The sequence below is a fragment of the Corvus moneduloides genome, chromosome 20, assembly GCF_009650955.1.
Source record: "Corvus moneduloides isolate bCorMon1 chromosome 20, bCorMon1.pri, whole genome shotgun sequence".
Classification (NCBI taxonomy): Eukaryota; Metazoa; Chordata; class Aves; order Passeriformes; family Corvidae; genus Corvus; species Corvus moneduloides.
The window spans coordinates 1,988,206-2,008,911 of record NC_045495.1 but is presented as its reverse complement, the minus strand read 5'-3'; the positions used below and the strand labels follow the sequence as shown (position 1 = coordinate 2,008,911).

Here is a 20,706-nt window from a genome sequence, read left to right as displayed (position 1 = left end):
CAATAGTACAGTCATCTAATCAAGGTGTTACACTCACCTTTAGAAGGTTCAGTGCAAATTAATTGCAAATAAGTAATTATTACCTTAGTTCATTGCAAAGGTTGTTGCCAGGTAGTTGCCACACACAGTTGTGGCCGCTGTAGCCTTTCCTCCCCATCTGGGGTAGAATTTCAACATCACAGCAAAACTTTATTAACTGAAGTTACTTCCCACATACACAGAAATAAATTCTTGCAGGATGCAATTTGGACAGGCTGTTACTTTCATCTCCTAAGGCAGCGCTGTGTTCTCAGCATGGATGAAAGAGAATATTTTCAGGAATAAAATCCCCTGGGATTTCTGTAACCATGGTAACACATATAGATAGCAGGCCTGGTTCTAACCCGTGTTTTATTGTTCCAGCAGTAAAGAACTGGGTTCTATAAATAACCATCCTGGCCACTGGAATAAAGTACTGGCCTTTTGCTTTCCCATCAAAATAAAATTTTAAAAGTTAATATACTGCTACAGTTAAACATTCAGGATAAAGTGCCAAGATCAGTTCTGTGATAAATCTAAGTGGGATGTCTTGTTTCCTAAGCCTCAGTAAGAAAGGGGAGAGTATTCAGATTTTTAATGAATACCAGATAAATATGAATTTTTTTGTAATAATAAATTCATATTTCACTGCTGAATAAATAACAGACCTTAAGCTTGAAATAAAAATTAAAAAATAAAAAGCATCCCCATCAAATTTTCATGTGTTTTATTGAGGTGAACATACACATGGTCCACATAGTCAATGAAAATAGTCATAAAATAATTTAAGAACTTGTGTTGAAAGGTATTAGCAGCACCATCGGTATTGGAATAGCAGAAAACACATCTCAGAAGGGCGGTTATGCCTGGATAAAATGCCATCGTTTGGAACAGGGGATGGGAATGGCTTTGTCAGATGCTCGGGGGAGTTGGAGTTTTTAAAACACACTTTTTTTGCTAAATACTTTTGACGATTATTGTTACAAAAAATACAACTAAATAAGATACTGCATAGTATTTCAATTAACATAAAATCGACACTGAGGTGTGTAAAGCAAGACTCAAATCTCTGCTTCCACATACATTTCATTTCTGAGTAGAGAAATCTAAAATTTAAAACCAAAATATAAACCTAGTGTATTCTCTAAAAGACACACTTTAGGTGGAACGTATCAGACTACGAAAATACATATCTTCCATTCTGTTTAATAATTTACTTTAGTTAAAAAGTTGTGAAATTCTCCTCACAAGAAGTGTATACAAATTGATGACTTTAGTAAATTAACAAAAAGGATTATTTTACTTTTTGTTTTTGTTTTTTTAAAACAAGGCTTAGCCCCGCCGTAACAATTATACAAGGAAGAAAAGAGACTACATTTATATGAAGGAATACAAATTTACACACATTTTACAGTGACTTATACCCTACACATCTACAAAATTCACAGTTATAATACAAGCAAGCACAAGGCTGGGATAAAGCTGTCGGATACCAAAAAATGTTCCTACTTTAAAAAAAGATCAACGGGAAGAGCTTCAAACTTGTGCACCCACTTGCAAGCTGGGCCGGGATGGCGAGGCCGCTGCCGGCAGGCTCAGCAGACGCACACGGCTTTCCTGGGCGGGTGGAACAGGGAGCTGCCGAGCTTCTTCTGCCCGCGGAGGCTGCGCCGCATCGCCAGCTTGGACGGCGTCCTGCGCTGCGGGGTGGCGGCCGCGCCCTCGCCCGGGCCCCGGCCCAGCCCCCGCCGCGGCTTCTTCACCGCCGGGCCCGAGTTGGACTCCTCCAATGTCCGCTTAAAGTTGGCCGGCGGCGTCCGCTCCGCGTCCTGCGCCTTTGTTTGGCCGTTAGGGGACACCTTGAAGCCTTTTTGGTCCGTGCCTGAATTGGCCGAGTTGGAAGGGGAGAGGCTGACTGACAAACCATTGCTGTAGGATTCCTGTAGCCTCAAAGCCAGGGCTTTGCTGCACTTCTCCTCCTGGGGGCCTGAATCCTTCGGGGTTCCTCCTGAGGAAGGTAAATTGCTTTTGGCAATCTCGTTTGGCAGCTCCAGGTATTGTTCTGAGAGCATGTTGCTGTGCAGGAGGGGAGGAATGGGCTCAGCAGCGTTCAGTCGTGGCCAGGGGTCATCTTCTAAAAGCTGAGGGAAAAGAAACAAAATATTTAGGCATAAATACAATCATAGACTCACAGAATGATTTGGGAAGGGACCTTAAAGATCTCTTAGTTCCAAACTCTGTCATGAGCAGGGACACCTTCTGCTATCCCAGCTTGCTCCAAGCCCCGTCCCACCTGGCCTTGGGACAGACTTTATCCTTTGAGGGTGGAGACAGTGTTTAGAAGTGCGACACTTTTAGAATTTCCCTAAACCTTATCAAAGGCAGAAGAATCCTACTCCAAAGCAGACTCATTCCTCTCCCTGTTGAGAGGTGGAGGGAGAGGTGAACTGCAGCTGTAGAACACAGATCTGCAGGCAGCTGCTGGGAATTCAGGAAAGAAGCAGTGCCTGTAATCTCTGCAATTTTCAGCAGCAGCATTTCCAACCCTCAGACAGGACTCCCCTCCATCAGACACCGACAGAGGCACTGCACTGCCCTCTGATTTCTGCACGGTCCCTGGCCAAGCACCATCAGGGCAAACAGCAGGAACAGGCTCCTGACCTTTGTTACGTTCAGCACTCTCAGTTTCTGCACAACCAGGTTAGCAGGGGCTGGACAAACTCCTCCTCACAGCTCTCCCCGCTGCCCACAGAGAGGGGCAAATGTCAGACACAGCCATCTAAAAACAGTTCCTGTTCACTATGCAAAGTTACACTTCTTATTGCCTAGGGATTCCTCCAGCTCCATCCCTCACAGCCTCTCCCCGGGAAGCAGTCACAGAGATGTCCTGAGAACCAGGCACTTCCTCAACTCTGACCCTCATCTCTTCTGCAGCCTCTGAGAAGTGTTTTTGCCTCATTCTCAGTTTTACCAACAGGAAAACAGGGACAATACTTGCTCTCACTATCCACGGGGGGATTATGAAAATTAGTGTTGATGCAGTGCTCTGAAGATAGGAATTCTGACCTTATTAAAGATTTAATTGTGAAGAAATCCCTGGTTACTCAGTGAGCCCTTCAAAAGTAAATTTCAAGGCCACACTACACACCCTCAGTGGAAGGCAAATGGCAGCTATTATTTTAAGAAAATCATGTGCTGGAAACTGAAATGCACACAGCTGAACCAGTCAGGGCAACACCTCAGGTGAATAAACAGACACTTCTGAAGTCACAGCCCAGAACAACTCCAGGTTTAATAAAATGCACTCCAAAAGAAAAGATAATCGGAATTGTTCCCAGCATCCACACTGGTTTTCCACTCCTTTCTACTCCTCTGTTGCTCCCCATGTGTAGACAAAACCATTAAGATAATATTCCTTTGCTACATTTAGCAACACAAGAGGGAAGACCTTTAAGAATGGTATTTTAAAGGCTACTCTTCATCTCAGTTCCTGCAGAACCCAGAAGGACACCAGATCACACACGCAGAGCAGCTCTGGCAATGCTGCCTCAGCTGCTCAATGTAATTTTTGACATTGTGTCACATAAAACTCAGTTTTATGTTTTTATTGTGCAAGACATTTAATGTTGTGGCTCTTTTCCCCAACATCTGCTGGTGCAAACAGCTGAGACTGAACAAGGCTTTGGGAAGGCCAAGGAAAGGCAGAGGATGGACTGCTGGAGAGTGATGTAACAAAACAGGAAAAATAACCCGCAAGTCACCAATTTAATTTCTCAACAATCCAATCAATCTTTCTCACTGGCCTCAGGAATACTGGAATTAATTTGGTATTAGTAATTGCTGCCAGAAGGATAAGCAATTAAGAAATACTTTTGTTTAATTAAGAAACTTTGGTCTCCAACTCTTTCCAAATTAATTGTTTTGGCAGGTAGCAGCTGTCAGGAATCAAGGCCATCCCTGCTTCCTTCACAGAAACTGTGACTGAAAATTTTAGGAGCATTTACAATTTAATTTTTTTCTTCAAGATTTTGCTAGGTTTAAAGCTCTTTTCATGGCTTTTGCTCCACTAGATGAAAGGGGAGGAGACAAAGTTGAAGCTTGCCATTTTATTAGCGGCTTGTTTCTCCCAAGGGAACGTTCAAAACTCCCTTTCTAATTTCTGCTTTCTTTTCCTTTGCCCAAAGGACAAGTATCTGAAGATACTGCAGAACATCAAAGGACAGTAACTTAAATCAGGAGCAGCTGGTAATTACTGAAACAAACAGCCACTCATAACTACACTCCAGTTCTTAGAGGGGGGGGAAAAGCCACAAAACAAAAACCCTCTGAAGAGCTCTGCTTTATGTTAATGGCTCAAACTCCAGAAAGACCTTATGTTACGATGTCTCTTCCTCCAACAAAGAACATCAAATCAACCAAAGGATGATAACGAGATCTCCCAGAACAGGAAGAAAATGTTCTTTACAGCAACATGTGTTGGAACAAATTAACCTTAAAAAATAAAATAAAAGCCCAACCACAACCAAACAAACCCAAATCAAAGCACCCCCTGTCAGGAACACATTCACAATCTGCAATCCCTGGGCTGGGCAAGCTACACAAGCAAGACAGAATGAAAAACTGCAGCCCAGCCTAAAAATTAAGGGGATGTGTTGGGTTCTTGCTCTTCTAAACCTCTGGTCCCCACTCTGGCTCCTCTCTCTCTCAAAAGGCTGCCTTGGATTTTGGGGAGGATCTCGGAAAACTTACTTGTAAGAAACAATACATTTCAAGGTTTGTGAAGTTACAGTACTAATTTCTCCCACATTAGGGAGGGAGCACAGATCAACAACTACCAATAAACAACCATCAGCAATTGTGAAAATTCATACATTGGAACACTGAAGGCCGAGTGTTAATGTCTTTTAAGAAACATTGTTAAAAGTTGGCCCATTCCTCCAAACCTTTGCACGTGGAACTATTGAGGATATGTTAAATTCCTGGATTACAACTGTAGCTTTCACAGAATATCCAGAGCTGGAGGAGACCCACAAGGGTCATCGAATGGCGACACCGTGTTTTAGCCAACTGAGCCAACCTCAGCAATAGATTATCTAGACATACACAGTAAACATTCAAAATTAAAACAAAGCAACATTAAAAGGTGATGTAAACTGACAGGTCAGGAAAGTTTCTACAAGTATTGCTGCATCTCTGGCAACGCTCTGATTGCTCCAGGGAGCTGGGGGAAGGCAGAAAGGGACCACAGAGAGCCCTTACCTTGAGCGGGGGCGTGCAGCAGCAGGAGGGGGTGAGGCTGCAGGCATCGGGGCTGCTGTAGCTGGGCCCCTCGGCCAGGTTGAGCACCAGCTCCTCGTCGCCGTCCCAGCGGCCGCGCTCGCGCAGGGGGGCGATGCAGATGACGATGGCGCTCGTGTTGTCCGCCCGCAGCATCCGCTGCCTCCAGCGGCCCAGCGCCCGCCCCACCAGCATCCGCGCACACGACTGCCGCGCCTCGCCCTGGGGACACGGGGACACGGGGGTCACACAGAGCCACCAGCACCTGCCCCGGGACACGGGGGTCACACAGAGCCACCAGCACCTGCCCCGGGACACGGGGAGTCACACAGAGCCACCAGCACCTGCCCCGGGACACGGGGAGTCACACAGAGCCACCAGCACCTGCCCCGGGACACAGGGCAACAACCCACACACAGGGCAACAACCCACACACAGCCGCGAGGCACCTCATGCCACACAGACACACCATTCCTATAAACCACGCCCCAAAGTGCCTCCATTCAGAAATCCGAATCAAAACACATCTTCCTTCGTAACAAAATACACCTTTTAAATTGGTTTGTGGTATAATCCGCATATATACAGTGCTTTAAACAGTGTAAATAGTTTGTAACTCATCAGTAGCTTGTAATAGGTTGGAACACAACCTACAGTCTTTCCAAAGTCCCTCACGGGGTTTGCAGAGTGTTTACGCTCTGTTCCTCCATATGAATTGTCAACTGTTTTGTAAAATAAATCAGAGAATAATTTAATTCAGTCTAAACAACTGTCTGCATTATAACGTGCACCTTAACGTAATAATGTAAAATAAATTTAATATTCAGACAGCATTTTGAGTAACTTCCTTAGAGAAGAAACTCATTCTCTCCTTTTTTACTCATAGACAACACCCTGCTAGTCAAATTTCCCCAAAACAAAAAGCAAATACCTTAAGATCCCTGGTATTTAACATCAGCCACATTGTAACAACTTTTATCATGTGGCAAAACCATCACTATGCCTAAACCCCACCAACTCTGTGGGGTACTTTTCACCCCTACCAGACTGAGCAATTTTTAGAGGTAACAAGTATGAAATTTCCGCACTGACTTCTGGCCACTGCTCTCACCATGAAATACTTCTTCTCCTCATGATCCTGGCACATGGAGATGGCATCCTGAGGTGGGATCATGTTCCAGAGCCCGTCACTGCCAAGGATGATGTACTTGTGCTTCTGGGGGTCGATGGTGTGCACGCTGGTGTCGGGCTCAGGGGACACAACAAATTCCCCACTGTAGAAGTCGTAGCTCCAAAGATCACCTGGCAAAGCAGAAAATGGGTTGGAATTGTTACATAACACATGAGACATCTCACTCTTGGAAAACAGAGAAAAATGTTCCCAGGAAAACCATCCCCCACCAGCCTTGAGTCATCAGCAGGAACACAAAGATATTCCAGCCCAGTCACGGCTCAGCTGCTGCCACCTTCCAATCATATTTAACTTAAACCAAGCTGTATTCAGAGGTCTTCTACTCTCTTAAAACAAGTATTTGTGGGAAAAGGAGAAATGGAACAGAGTAATACCTAGAAAAATGGTGAAATCTCAGTCACTGTCCAAACTAAAACCTATTTGAATTAATCAAGTTCTCCTTAAACCAAAGTAAAACCTTGATTTGTTGATCCCACACCAAATGTGCAAATATTTTTGTGTGCAGGTGCCACAGGGAAGGGACAAAGGAAAAAGCAGAGGAGGAGACTGAAACCTTTTCCCTGTTAAATTCCCTTTGCCATTCCTTTTCCTCCCACAGCACGAGCACCACTTGCAAAGCCACACAGGGCTCTCTGCAGCTGAACACCATGTGCCAAGTTTGGGAGCTGGAGAGAAGCCACAGGAACACGGGCACTGCCTGAGCTCCAGCAGGAAGGCAGAAAATCAGAGCTCAAGCCTCTCCCTAGGACGGCCTCATGCAGGGAACATTTCTATTTTTAACTCTCTCTCACTGTGTGAATGAGTTTGGGGTCACCTCACCAGAAACAAAGCTGAACAACACATCTGAGTCAAATCATCCGCTGGTTCAAGAGCTCCCTCCAAACCATCCTCAAGTAAAAACCACTCCAGCAGAAAAATGCATTTCCACATCAATTTATTTCAATTCTATTTATCAAGTATACTTGAAAAATTAAAAACCTTTTCTAAGGCTGGGCCTTCAAATCAAGAATGGTAATTATTTGCCCTAACAATTCCTTTTTATTTATTTCCATGTTCACAAACAGCTTCCTATAGTGATAAGCAACAAAAAGTAACATTATTATTATTATTATTACTTGCAAGCACTGACTACATTTTTCTGTGCAGAACACACAGCTTTAAAAGCAGAAATTAATTAAAATGTCAGAGATGAGCAGCAAACAGAAGCTCAACAACTCAAACTCAAGAGTAAGGTTTTGTCAGGCTCTTCCTTTGCTGGACAAAGCCTGAAGCTTCTTCCACATCCATCAGCACCCTTTTAAAGACAACAAATAAGCTTTTTGTCTTCCTCCTTGCCTCCATTAGCTTTGCCTTAAGCTATCAACCAGTTGAAAAGACTCTTCCAGAGTCAGGAAAGGGAATACTTCAACTCAATTACCCCACTCCACCGCAGCCAGCAGGGCCGGCCCATCCTCATTAAAGCCCCGATTCTCCTCGGCTGCAGCAGCAGCAGCCCCGCAAGCACATGCTGCTAATGAGAGCTAATTAAAAGCCAAGCCTGCTCCTACAGAGGTGCACTCGGCTGCCACAGGCTCCCAACAAAGCCAGCTGGCAGCGAGATCAAAATAAATACTGTAACACGAGAGCTGAGCTCCGGCACGGCAATTATTGGATGTGAATTGCCACGGAAAGTCCTCCTGCACTCAGAGTTTCTCACATCGATCGCTCTGTCACGGCCACAGCAGGTAAAATAAACAGGAGCAGCATCAATTTCCAATGTACATAATATTTTTACACGTCCATTTCCCACTTTGTTCATATTCACGTAGGAGAAATGACAACATGTTATTAGGCGAATCGGTTTTTAATTAAAAATACTGTGCTGGGTGATAAAAATAACCTGATGTTCATTCATTTGGGTTCATCTACACACACGTCATCATGTCCATCTGCTGCCCTTCCCGAGGAGGCAGCCAAGCAACCATGGCACTGATTTCAGGGGATCTGCTCCAAGAGGAAGAGGGCTCCTTGCAAGGATAACTGGGAATATCACAGTGGCCACAAGGCCGACTCCGAGGGTCATAAACTTGCTGAAGGCACAGAGTGACTCTCACAGATCCGTCCACTCTGAGCCCACCAAGGCCAACCCATCTCACAGGGTGGGGGACATTCTCTTTCCCCCCCCGAAGGGCAGAGCTCCCCAGCCTAAGCCAGAGCCTCCTGGAGCTGTGGCCAGCTGTGTCCCCTCCCTGGCCAGCTGGAGAGCTCAGCGTCCCCAGCAGCCCAGGAACACAAGCCTGGAGAGGTGCTTTCCATGGCAGCCTCTGTCACAACTCTGGGAAGGGAAAAGGCAGAGGAGAGCAGCCAGAAAGCAGAGAACACGTTTCCCTGAGCATTTCAAAGTGCTCTGAAGTCTTTAATTCTGTTCCAAAGCAAGCAGACAGAGCAGTGACCCTCTGGCAGCCTGGGAAGCTGGGATGTGCCAAAGGCTGGTGTTACAGGGCTGGAATGCCAGGCTCTCAGGCTGCTATTTGGGAGCCAGACTATTTTTGTTCTCAATTAAAACCCAAACATTTACAAAACTCTTGACAATCTTGTTCTTTTAAAACTTACACACCGGGAGCATTTCTTTCAGTGTGAGGTTTGCACATTTCTTTTCCAAAAAAAATTGTTAATGTAGTTCCTTCCATATCTTCCAGAAAAACCTGTTTCTTAGTCCTGACTCAAACCAGAATAACATACAGAGATCTACACTACATCTTACAAAATGAAATAGATGTTTGAAATCAGATACTAAAGGAGCAGGAAACTAATTCAGCTGCCTGTAAGAATATATCAAACTCTGCAGTCTCTCTTATCTGCTTACTGTTACCTTATAAAAACAACAACAAACCTACTTCTAAGTCAACTGCTGCCAGGGAAGTAATTGAAGTTACAAACAAAAGCACCCATCACACAAGTGGGCTGGATTGGATTAAGCCCAAAGCTTTCTTAGAGCAAAAGCATGTCCAGAAATCACATAAATCAAGTCTTTTGTTTCTGGTGATGCTGTTTTGCATATAAAAACAGCTTTTGGTTTTAATAGAGGAAAGAAAACTACTTTTATAACTCAGTCCAAAACAAAACCCCAGTTTGATTAATCCCAGAGCTTTTAAAATCAAAGTTTTTCTCCACAAAGAGCCACAGGTGCCTTCATAGGATGTGTGCAACACAGAGATCCCCAGAGCACAGCACACACTCTACATTTGGCACAGCACACTTACTATTTTGTCTCAGGGCTGAAGAAAATTGTACAAGCTAAGGCAAGACATCCTATGGACAGGAAAAAAATCCCAAATGCACCCCAAGTTTGTCTGGTTTTATAGAGATAAAACAGAAAGGCAATTATCAACAGAAGCTGGAAATTGCTGTGCAGTACTTAAATACAACTTATAGAATTCCATGTGATTGATCTTCATGGTGGGGCCTACAATGGAGCAGGAAGGAAAAACTGAGTGGCAGCTGTGTCTACTCTGTTTGGTAATTTAAAAAAAAATAGTTAAATGCATGTAAAAAACCCCTAAAAACTTATACAGGGATTTCCTCAGATCATTTGAGGTCAGCCATAGCCTCTTCTGCAGGATTTCATGGTATGTGCATTCAGAGAGCATCACAAAACAGTGCTGGCACCCAGTCAGTTGTTCTGGAAAACAGCTTCCCTATCCCTGTCAAAGATTCCTGCCGCAGCTCCACATGGAGTCCCTGTTCTGGTGCAGAACTCCTCCTAGAGGGCAGCAGGAAATTCCTGTTCTTAGGAAGAGTCACACCTGTACGGCGGAGGCTGCTCCACCTAAAACACAGGGGTGAGTCTATTATATTCCTACAGAAAAACCAGGGAAAGCAGAGTTCATGCTCCTGCAGGAGGGAGTGGTTGAACTAACGGGTTCCTTGCTCAGGTTTCATCATTCATTCATTTAAACACCTCCCAAACACTGCCAGGTGATCCCTCACTACAGACTCATGAGTATCTATTACAAAGCAAATTAGTATAAAAAAACCAGATGTTCTCATTGCCCAGAAAAGATCAGCAGAAGTAGCTGTGAAAATACAGAACTCTGCTACAGCTTAAAATGTTTCATTGGAAGCCACAGAAACCTGCTGTGTACGTTAAAGCAGCTTACAGATGCCTTACAGAGACAGCACAAAGCCCAAATATTTCTGACTTGTTATGGGGCTATAAATAAATTAAGCATTATTTAAATACTTAAATACAGCCACTGTGCATAGCACAAATACTTATTTTAGGGCAGAAGGACACTTCTGACAATCAGAACAGGAAAGGGGAGGTCAATAGAATTAATCTGGCCAGAAGGATTTCTTCTGCACCAGGATTTTCTGCTGGCTGAATATTTGACCAATGCAACTTTTCCACAGTGCTGGGGCCAGCCTCCCCTCCTGCCTGGCTCCCAGTTGCAATCACAGCAACAAAAGATGCATCAAAATTAAGAGTCCACTTTTTGCAATCCAGGAGGAACACCTCCCCTGTCCTGCAGGAGGGAACAACAAGGATATGCTGCTCAGGGGACGAAGATTTGTTTGCTACTCACCTATTAACTCCAAAGGATTTACTCAAACTCTCAAGTTTTCCTAACCACAAAATAAACTCTATCCTATCTAAAATAGGACACAAAAAGACTTTCAGATACTGAGAAAAAGTCTTTAAAATTAAACTTTTTAAATTTTCAGGCATCTATGACTCTTTGCTTGACACGCAGCTGTCTTTTCCGTGTTCTTTATCACTGCAAAATTCTCCTTAACCCTGGACGAATCCCTGTGGCACAGCTATTCCTGCCTGTGAAATCAGACACAGCAAGGCTCTGGAATGATCCAGACCCTGGTCCCAGGACAGCCTGTCCCCATGGGCACTGCCAGCTGACCCAGGAGCACTGACAGCACTGCCACGGCTCTGCCAAGCTGCCAGCAAGGAGTTACATCACAGCACAGCTCTTACAGGTAAGAACCACAATCCCATAAAATCAAACCTATTCTGGGTATATCTGCATAGAAGATTCTTCACTGCATAAAGAGAAAAAAAATGAACAGCCAAAGATTGGCATTTTGCAACGCAATTTAAGGGGAAAAATTACCAGAAACACTAACATTCATGGGTAAGATACATCCAATAATTCACTTAAGAAGTACTTCCCAAAAACCATTCATCTCAAGTTTTCTAGTACTGCAATATCCCTTTATGTCCTCGGAATGAGATGCTCCTCAAAGACAATTTCTCATTTCTAGTGCTCCCATAAAGGCAAGTTAAAGTTAAACAGATTTGACTTTCATCCCATTCTACACCAAGTCTTTAAAAAAAAATTCTCCACAAAAGAAAGACTGAAGGAATTCATACACCACCCAGTAAAACTGAATTTCTGACACAAATGAAAACGTACAAGCCCTGTGTGTCTCCAGGAGGGAGAGCACCTTGGTCTCTTTCTCTTGGGACTGTAATTTTTGATTACTTGGTGGTAAAATTAAGTCCCATCCTTTGTAGGGCTGGGGCTGAAAACCCTGCAAGTTGTAAGGCACATTCTTCTCTCCCCAATGCCACCTTTTACAGCTTTATTCAAAAAATAAATCATCGTATTTAAAATACACTTAAAAAGCCCAGACTTTCAGAAGGCAAGTGAGGAAACCCCTGTAAACTCCCTGTTTTGGCAAGCCAGGGGATAAATTGAGCTCAGGGGACTCACCGAGGGCCCTGGCCACAGCCAGGAAGGGGATCTGGTCGATGACGGTGCTGCGGCGCACGGGGCCGTTGTGGGTCAGGCGCGGCCTCTTCCACACCACGCGGTTCACACCAGACTTATTGATCACACTGAAAGCACGACAGAGGCAGAGGTTAGACAGGAATGAGGCAGTTGGCATCAATGAGGCAAAAACAGTTAAACATGCAAAAGTAGAGGCAATAGAGATGGCACCCTCAGGGAAGCCCACAGCACAATGAAGTATTTCAAATCACACGAGAGCACTTCAATAGTTCCATATAAAGCCAAGGGGGAGAGTGAGAAGGACAGAGGAAAATAAAAAACAAAGGAATGAAGACCCGGAAGAAATTCTGGCTGGTTACAACATATGCAAGAGTGTCTTTAATCTGTCAGAGACAGAGCAGAACTGGATTTGCCTCCCTCAGATGAGGACTGTTAACACCAGCTACCTCAGGCTTAAATATCACACAGTTCCTGCTCCAGTCTTCTCCATCTCCCAAAATTTGGCAGTACAGGGCAGCACAGAATAGTTGAAACGACAGAAAAGAAAGGAGCAGCCTCCTGAAAGGATTTGCTTAATGGAAGGAACACCAACAGGAGGCAGGCACAAAAGAGGAATTGTCTCCAGTTGGTGTCTGCAGGAAGCAGGAGATAGGGAGAATAGCTCTGCATTTGCATGTGAACACCTGCTCTGAGACACTGAGCACTGGTTTAGCTCTCCCAGATGGCACTGGAGGGTCAAAACAGCTACAGAGCAAATAACTGGGGCAGCTGTGTCAGGCAGGGAAGAAAGAAGAATGGAGCATGAACCATCAAGGAATAAGAGCTAATGAAACCAGGAACTAGCAAAGCTTGGTCCCAACCAAACTAGGAACTAGATACTAGAAAGTTCCTTTCATCCAAGGAACAGCCACTGGTAATTAGAAACTGAGCAGCTCTGGAACAGCCTCAAGATTCCTCATGCTGAAGCCATTCAAGATGCACTTCCTGACACTTCAAAGGCATTAACAACAAGGGCATGTTCAGCTCCATCCAGAGCACGGCAAAGTCACAAACACCACATCCTAAAACTTGATCTCATCCACTTGTACAACTAATGACCACACAAAGCTCACTTCAGTCACTATTGGAAAAAAAACCTCATCCCACACTAAGACCGTTACAGGGAGAAATATCATTTTAATGGAAGATTCCATCATGCTCTCCCATTAACTGTTCCCAGTTTGCTCTCATGAGAGACCAGACATTCCCAAGCACAGCTGCACAGTTCCACCTCATTCCCACCAGGTGCCTCACAGCCAGTCTGGAAAAATCAGGAGGGGCACCAGGGGAAAAAAAAAAAAAAATAAAATTAACCATTCCTGTAGATACTAAGTTTCAGGGGAATGCTTTCTTTGAACCTTCAGAGATCTCCAATCTCTAAGAAATACCTTGGAAACCTACAGCAAAACTGCAGGTTATCCCTCCTGCAAAACAGCCTCTGATCAACTCCCACCTGCCACAGACACAAATATCTGAAGGTTAATGGGCTGACAGGGTTCCCAGATGAATGATGTCAACAGGAAAACCTTCAGTGATCCCTGCTCCGAGGAGGAAACCGTGCCCATCCATCTGGTGCAGCACCAGGAGGACACAGAGCTCCCAGATCTGAGCCCTGGGGGCTGTCTCCAAATATTTGTGCCACCTGACAGAGCCCTGCCTGCTTCCCCTCACTCCCAGGGAACACATACCCACCCCAGCTCAGATGTTCCAACATCTGCCAGTTCCCGCCAGGGAAGGAATGGCCCCTGGAAAGACAGGTGCTAAACCATGGCCTTAAACACAGCAAAGGCAGGGTTTTGTTTCAAATCCAGGATTTTTCTTACGTTCCCTAAGTAGAAGCTTTGAGAAGCCTACTCAACAGCTGCCATTGTCATCTCAGGGACAATGCAGAACGCCTGAGAAATTATAGTGTTGTGACAAACTGGATATTCCAGACCTCGTATCATTTTACCTGTGGGGAAAGGTAATTTGCCCAACCCGCCAGTTCCTCAGAATTTAAAGGGATATAGGCCAAAAATTACCATCTCCACTTGCAAAAAGTTGTTGGTGAACATTTAGAATTGTAACCACCCCTCAGCTGCATGATCCACCAGGAAATTAAAATTCTGGGTGTACTATAAACCACTAGCAAAAACCACAACTGTCTAACAATGGATCCCTGTAATTTATTCCCCAATAAGCTGTTAAAAACAAAAAAATAAGAGGACAAAAGAGAAACAGCTGAGATTCAGCTCCTCGTGTGCCCTCCCAAAACAAGCTCAAGCTTAGTTCAGTGAAAGCAGACACACTTACCTGCCCCCAAGGCCTTCAATTCTCTCCCTTTCTTTGGGAAGTTCTGGCTTGTGGTCCTGTGTCACCTCCACAGCTCTCACAAAGTCATCCTTGGGGTCATCCTGGACCCCCAGCACCACTCCCGAGTCGCCCACGTGGGCCACGTACATCTTGGAGCCGCGGATGATCACCACACTGGCCGTGGTCCCCGACGTGCTGGGCAGGCCTGTCATGGTCTTGGGCCACTCTGCTGCAAGGAGAAACGAGGCAAGGAACAAAACAAAAACCGTGGGTTTAGTTCTGTGGAACTGGGAGTGCCTTGAAGGGTGTTTCAAAGGCTTGTGGGATGTTACAACACAGCCTGAGCTTAACCACAGCCAGGCCAAGCAGTGTCCCCGGGTCCCCCCACTCCCTTAACATCCCTCCCAAGCCTCAGCTTAAACTGACACAAGCATTAAAGCACCACGATAGGGTTCAAAAAGCTGTTTCTTCTGGTTTGATATCCCAAGCATCACTAGAAGAACACAGGGGAAGACGTGCTCTTTGGGGGCTGAACAGGATCAACCAAGTGTTTCATTGAGATTTACTCTCCACTTCCCTGTCTGAAGTAGTAGAAACGTCATAAATTCAGTTATTTGCCTGGATATTTGATTGGCAGTCAGGATTTGTGGACATTCCTGATTCCCCTGGGAGAAAAGCTGCTGTTTTATTTTCATAGGCTGAACAACAGCATTTTAGGCTGAATAATGTCTCAAATGTTTTATTCACATTTCCCTTTGGAGAGCTGAATAATTCAGGCTACTTCAAGTATGCGCTCCTTAAGTTCTACAGGAGATATCCCTGGAATTCAGAGTAATAACACACCTACACTGGTGTCAACTACACGTGGTCAGGGAAATCTCTCTCAACTGCTTTGTCCTCAAACCACTTCTATGAACTCGCTGTTAAATTACTCTCCCCGGTTACATCCAATCCAAATTTCTCTTTCATGTCTTTCCTATTTTTTATCTACACACTCAAACTCATCTTCTCCCAAAACTGCACAAATTGGGTGAATCAACACCCCCATTGAGCCAGCCCAGCCACACCATCCTCCTCCCCACCTCAGCACCCACAAAAACCAGGCTCAGCTCCCAGTTATCAGTTGATCCCAACTGTCAACAGCAACCTCATGTTTCCTCTTCACTGCACCCACTCACGTCTTCAGACAAACTCCAAAGGGAGCCTCATCTCCCTGTCACATTCTATCTCCTGCGCTTCACAAGTCAGGCTCACACAGCACAACACAAAAATTCCACTGTGACACAAGCTGTTTGCAGGAAATACCTAACTCGGGCTGCCAAAGCACTGATTTCTCTACTTGTGCCTGTGGCACAACAAACACACAGCAAATAAACACACGAGGAAAGAAAAGAAAAACACAGTTACACCTTACCCTCTGTGAAAACAGGTATTTTAACCTTCTAAAGCTTTAAACGGAATCAAAAAAAAAAAAAGAGGAATTAAAGTTCTAGTGCTACTGAATGATGTTCAGGTGCCTGAGGGAAGAAGACACTGAAGTCAACTGATGGAGGAGAATTTGGAGAAGCAGAATTCACAGGCAGTATGAAGACAAAAGCTGCATTTCCTCAGCGTGAGCTACCAAGACATCCAGCATCATTTAAACATTTAAGTTCCAGCAGTTCTAGCTTTGTGTTCTAAATACTAAAACACACTTTCTCCCTAGGAACAGCTTTATTTCAAGAACACAAACATTCAATCAGCTTATTGGAAGTACTTTGTCTGGCAGTTTTAACTGTGGATATTAAATCTAACACATTCCAAATGGAAAGCAAACAAGGGAGGAAGCCAAGTGGTAATGAGGACTTCAACCATGCACTTAACAGAAAACAAGCTGCAACTAATGAGTTTCTGTCAGTGTAACAACCCCTGAACAGCAATAAAATATATTAGAGAGTCAAATCAGTCGTTATGGGGATGGGGAGCAGAGAGAAAGAAATCACCCACTTGTGGGAGAAAGAATGATGCAGCAGCCTCAGAGTTTAGGCTCAACAAAACCAGGAATTATCTGCCTGTCATCCAGGGACTGTAGTTCATGCCTTGCTCCTGTTCAGAGATAAGTATTAGATACAGCTCAGTTCTCTCTTTAGAGATTGTGTCTCACCAGAAACCAGCAAAAGTGTCAAAACTGCTGGGTTTTCTTCTGAGCTCAAGTATTAAATAAAATCAAATCCATGTACCCAAGTCCTCCACGGATCAGGAGCATCAACAGAACATCTTTCTAAAACATTTTTCTCCCCTCTACTTGAAAACCACTGGCCTTCACACTCAGCTTTGTAACTTTGAACTCATAAACTCAACTGATTCTGTAGCCTCCAAAATGAACTCTGACTCTAGAAGCTCTTTAGAATTCAGAGAATTTTATTACTATAGAATTAATACCAAAAATGATCACCAGCTGTAAAGGGGTGTTTTTCTGCTTTTTCTGCTACTGTCATGATCCCTGTGGTTTGTGTCTATCAGGGATAGACGGGATGACACCAGAACTTCCAACAACCAAGAGAGCAGTCGAGTACAAGCTTCCCTTCCAACAGCCAACTGCAAGCAATAAAGACTCCGTCCTCCACCCCAAAATTCCAAACCATTCTCCCACACACTTCAAGATACCAACATACCCAGTCTCCATTTCATGTCCACAGTGTCACCAACACACAGCTAAAGAGCTGCTTTACACATGGTAATATGGAAAATTATTGCCTGTCAGTAGAATTCACGCTGGGAATCTGCAACACAGGATGAAGTTATAAACTAGAGATAATAATGGGTTTGTCCCACAAAACTCAGGCTATTAAGCACGTGCAGCAGGAATCAGGAGGAGCAAACATGCTCTGGAGTTTACTAAACAGCCCACCTCGAAGTGCCATCAAGGGCTCCCAGTCAGAGCTGTGTTGTTTCTCACAACAATTTAAATTGCTTCCACAACCCCGGTGCTGTTTGCTAAACACTCATTACTAAACAGAGCTTCCTGCACTCGGGCACTTCTCCCTGCCTTCGGTGCTCACACAGAGTTCCAGTGACAAATACCACACCAGGGACACAGCAGCCAGAAAACTGAACTCCTTATCTTCCCCCCTCCATGCCATCGCCCCCTGTTCACACATTTTGCTCCTTATCATCCAGCCCTGCAGCCCAGGAGGTCCCACACCCCATTGCCAAGGCTGTGGTCAGGTTCTGGGGCTTCTAAAATTCACACCCTTCCCTCCGTGCTCAGTACCAGTACGCCCTCAAACTCACTGTTCCTTCCCCTCTATCTCCTCAAGTATCTGACATTTGCACAACTTCTCTATTTTGCTATTCAAGAAAAAGGAAAATGAAACTGTTTTGAAAGTATAATTTCCCCCCACCCTCCTGAATCACTTTGTTGAAAGCCCGAGGTACTCTGAGTGCAATTCTTGCTTTTCAGGTTTCCCTCCCAAGCCACACTGTCACTGTCACTATTTTGGATCCAGTTTTACTGTGTTCCACACCTCTCCTCACATACTGTACACTGCTCTTGCTTTTTCTCTGAGGTTTTTGAATGCCTAAATGCCTAAACAATACACACACATTCTACACATTCTATATAAACAACCACGCTCTAAGTCAGAACCTTCATCTTACGAAGGAAAAAACCCTTTCAGAAACTCAAACTGCAGCCTCACAAGACCTCGGGGAGAAGGATGAGTATAGGAACGATGACTGTCACTTGTCTGGGCATGCTCCTCTCCTTAACACTTACTTATTTACGACCACAACTTCTATGCTACTGCAGTTAAACAACTAATACAGGCACAAATACATAACGATGACATATATTTATACATCAAAATCATCCTCAGGATACTAAGTGTGTTTTCTATTTTGTCAGGGACACTGCGTATTCCCCCATGCTCACACAACGTGAGCGAGTTATAAACCAGCCACATTTCAATCCTTCCATCGGGACTCACAAAAACAGTTGGAAGCACCGTTAGGGAAAAACCCCGTTCCCGGCCCATTTCAGTTTGTTAAAGTTACTTTTTTTTTTTTTCTTCTTCTCATGATGCAAGGGAAATCTAAGGGGGAATTCAGTCCGATTCTCCAAGGCAACAAGATGAAGACCTCCCCAATGAATCGAATTTGGAGATCGACGTGTACTAACACCCTGAAAACAAACTGCAGCCCTACCATCGCACCATTCCCAGCTACGTAACACAACAGCGTGTTCTCGCCCTGTGTTTACATCTTTCTTCTCCCAGCGTGCCCTCCAGTTTTTCTTGTTTTGCCGAATTACTCGACTCAACGGCTGGGATCCCCTCCCGCGCTCCGCCGCGATTCCCGGCGCGGGGACGGCAGCGATGGAGGGAGGGAGGCGCTCACAATAGTGCGGGAGAGGGGGAGGAAAAGGCGGCTGGGAAGCGGCGCAGCGCGGGCGGAGCGGGGGCGGGCAGGGGGGGAGCGGAGCCCGCGGGAGGGCGCGGAGGGTCCGCGGCGGGCGCTGGGACTTACGCAGCTTTTTCCACATGGCGCGGTGGCAGGCGATGAAGCCCTTGCGCAGGGCCGCGCACACCTCGGCCGGCTCCGCCGAGGAGAAGCCCTTCTGCTTCTTGATGAAGCCCCACAGGTTCTCCCGGGCGAACTGGGCCGCCTCCCGCCCGCCGTGCCCGTCGCAAACGGCGAAGAAGGCGACGGAGCGGCGCGGCCGCCGCCCGGGGCCGGTGCCGGGGGGCTGCGCCCCGTCCTCGGCCGCCCGCGGGGTCCCCCCCCGCCGCCGCCCGCTCTCGGCCGGGGGCTCGGCGCCGCTCGGGCCTGCGGGCGCCGCTCCGCCTTTGTGCGCCCCGGCCGGCGGTAGCTCGGGCTCCACCACGATGTGGGTCACGTCCTCCATGTATTTCCTGCCGCCCTGGTCGGAGAACACGCTCACCCCGAGCGCGTACGGCCCCTCCATGGGGAGAAGGGGGGGCGGCTCCGCGCGGCGGCACCCGCCGCTGCCCGCCCGCCGACGACTATTGCTGGAGCAGGCGGCGGCGCTCGGGCATGTCCGCGGCGGCCCCGGGCCGCTCCCGCTGCCGCTCCCTGCGCCCGCCGGAACGGGAACGGGCCCGGCCCGGCCGCGCCCAGCGCCCCCTGCCGGCCCCGCCGCGGCGGAAGGGAAGGGGCGGCGGGCGCGGCCGGGGCTCCGCGGCGCCCCCTGCGGCCGGCGGGAGGGAGCGCAGAGGCGCCGGCGGTCCCCGAAACGCCCCGGAGCCCGGGCGGGACGGGACCCACCGGGATCCATCCGGTCCCACTGCCGGCCCTGCGCCGACACCCCGACCGTCCCGCCGCTGGGCGCCCCTGGCAGCGCTGTCCGAACGCTCCTGGAGCTCTGGCAGCCTCGGGGCCGTGCCCAGCAGCCTCTGGGGGAAGCGCCTTTCCCTGCTCTCCCGCCTAAACCTCCCCTGACACAGCTTCAGGCCGTTCCCTCGGGTGCTGTCACTGCTCAGCAGAGAGATCCGTGTCTGTCCCTCCTCTCGCCCTCCCCAGGAAGCTGTAGAGAGCGATGAGTGTCCCCTGGGTCCCCCACGACAGGCACGCCAAAAAGGCTTCACACGGACTTCGGTAACTACAAGTAGGATGCAGAACCAGAAAAGGTTCTCTCCGCTTTGCTCCAGGAATCCCCTGGGTGTTACTCAGCCCTTGCGTCCTTCCCTGCTCCAGGAACTCCACTGTTACTCAAACCCTGGTCCTTACTTTCATCCCTGTTTTCCCACTTGATTCCCACCAATGACCCCTCTGGAATTATGCATCCCTGCACCGTTTTATGCCCGTAACTATTTAAGACATTCCCTTCACTCTGGAGGGGTTTGTGCATTTCATTTTTATAGCTGAAATTCCAGACATTGTTTTACTGCCAGCTCCCAGATCCCCTTCCCACTATAGCAAAAACCACCATGGAATTTTGCAAAAATACTTCCCTGGAGATAATTGTTTGGCTTAAGAACTGCAAGCCCTTTGGATTTCCTCCCATCAACCACATAAAAGTCAGCAGTATTTAAGAAATAAAAACTATATCAACAAAGCTTTGGATTCCTGGAGGGCTGAGGGATTTGCCAACCATTAATGAATTAATCCACACTAATCCAATCAGGTAATGATCCCTTCCTACTTTACAGGTGTTTATACCAT

The 20,706-nt window shown here is 46.5% G+C and overlaps 1 protein-coding gene across 1 annotated transcript; it reads right to left on the bottom strand.

Annotated features, from left to right (window-relative positions):
• Window positions 1–728: 728 nt before the first annotated feature.
• Window positions 729–19,632, bottom strand: PPM1D (protein phosphatase, Mg2+/Mn2+ dependent 1D). The gene is made up of 6 exons (XM_032130080.1): window positions 19,051–19,632; window positions 14,545–14,773; window positions 12,196–12,320; window positions 6,407–6,597; window positions 5,278–5,517; window positions 729–2,159 (listed from the first exon to the last, which is right to left on the bottom strand). The coding sequence occupies exons 1-6, from the start codon at window positions 19,487–19,489 to the stop codon at window positions 1,614–1,616; spliced, it is 1,770 nt and encodes a 589-aa protein (XP_031985971.1). The 5' UTR covers window positions 19,490–19,632; the 3' UTR covers window positions 729–1,613.
• Window positions 19,633–20,706: the final 1,074 nt, after the last annotated feature.

Bases quoted from the DNA above. Each gene is read 5' to 3' on its own strand.
- PPM1D (XM_032130080.1), bottom strand. From the start codon at position 19,489: ATGGAGGGGCCGTACGCGCTCGGGGTGAGCGTGTTCTCCGACCAGGGC. The intron at 14,774-19,050 runs GTAAGTCCCAGC...TTCTCCTTGCAG, and splicing joins CGCCATGTGGAAAAAGCTGC to CAGAGTGGCCCAAGACCATG. The intron at 6,598-12,195 runs GTGAGTCCCCTG...CTGCTTTGCCAG, and splicing joins GGCTGTGGCCAGGGCCCTCG to GTGATCTTTGGAGCTACGAC.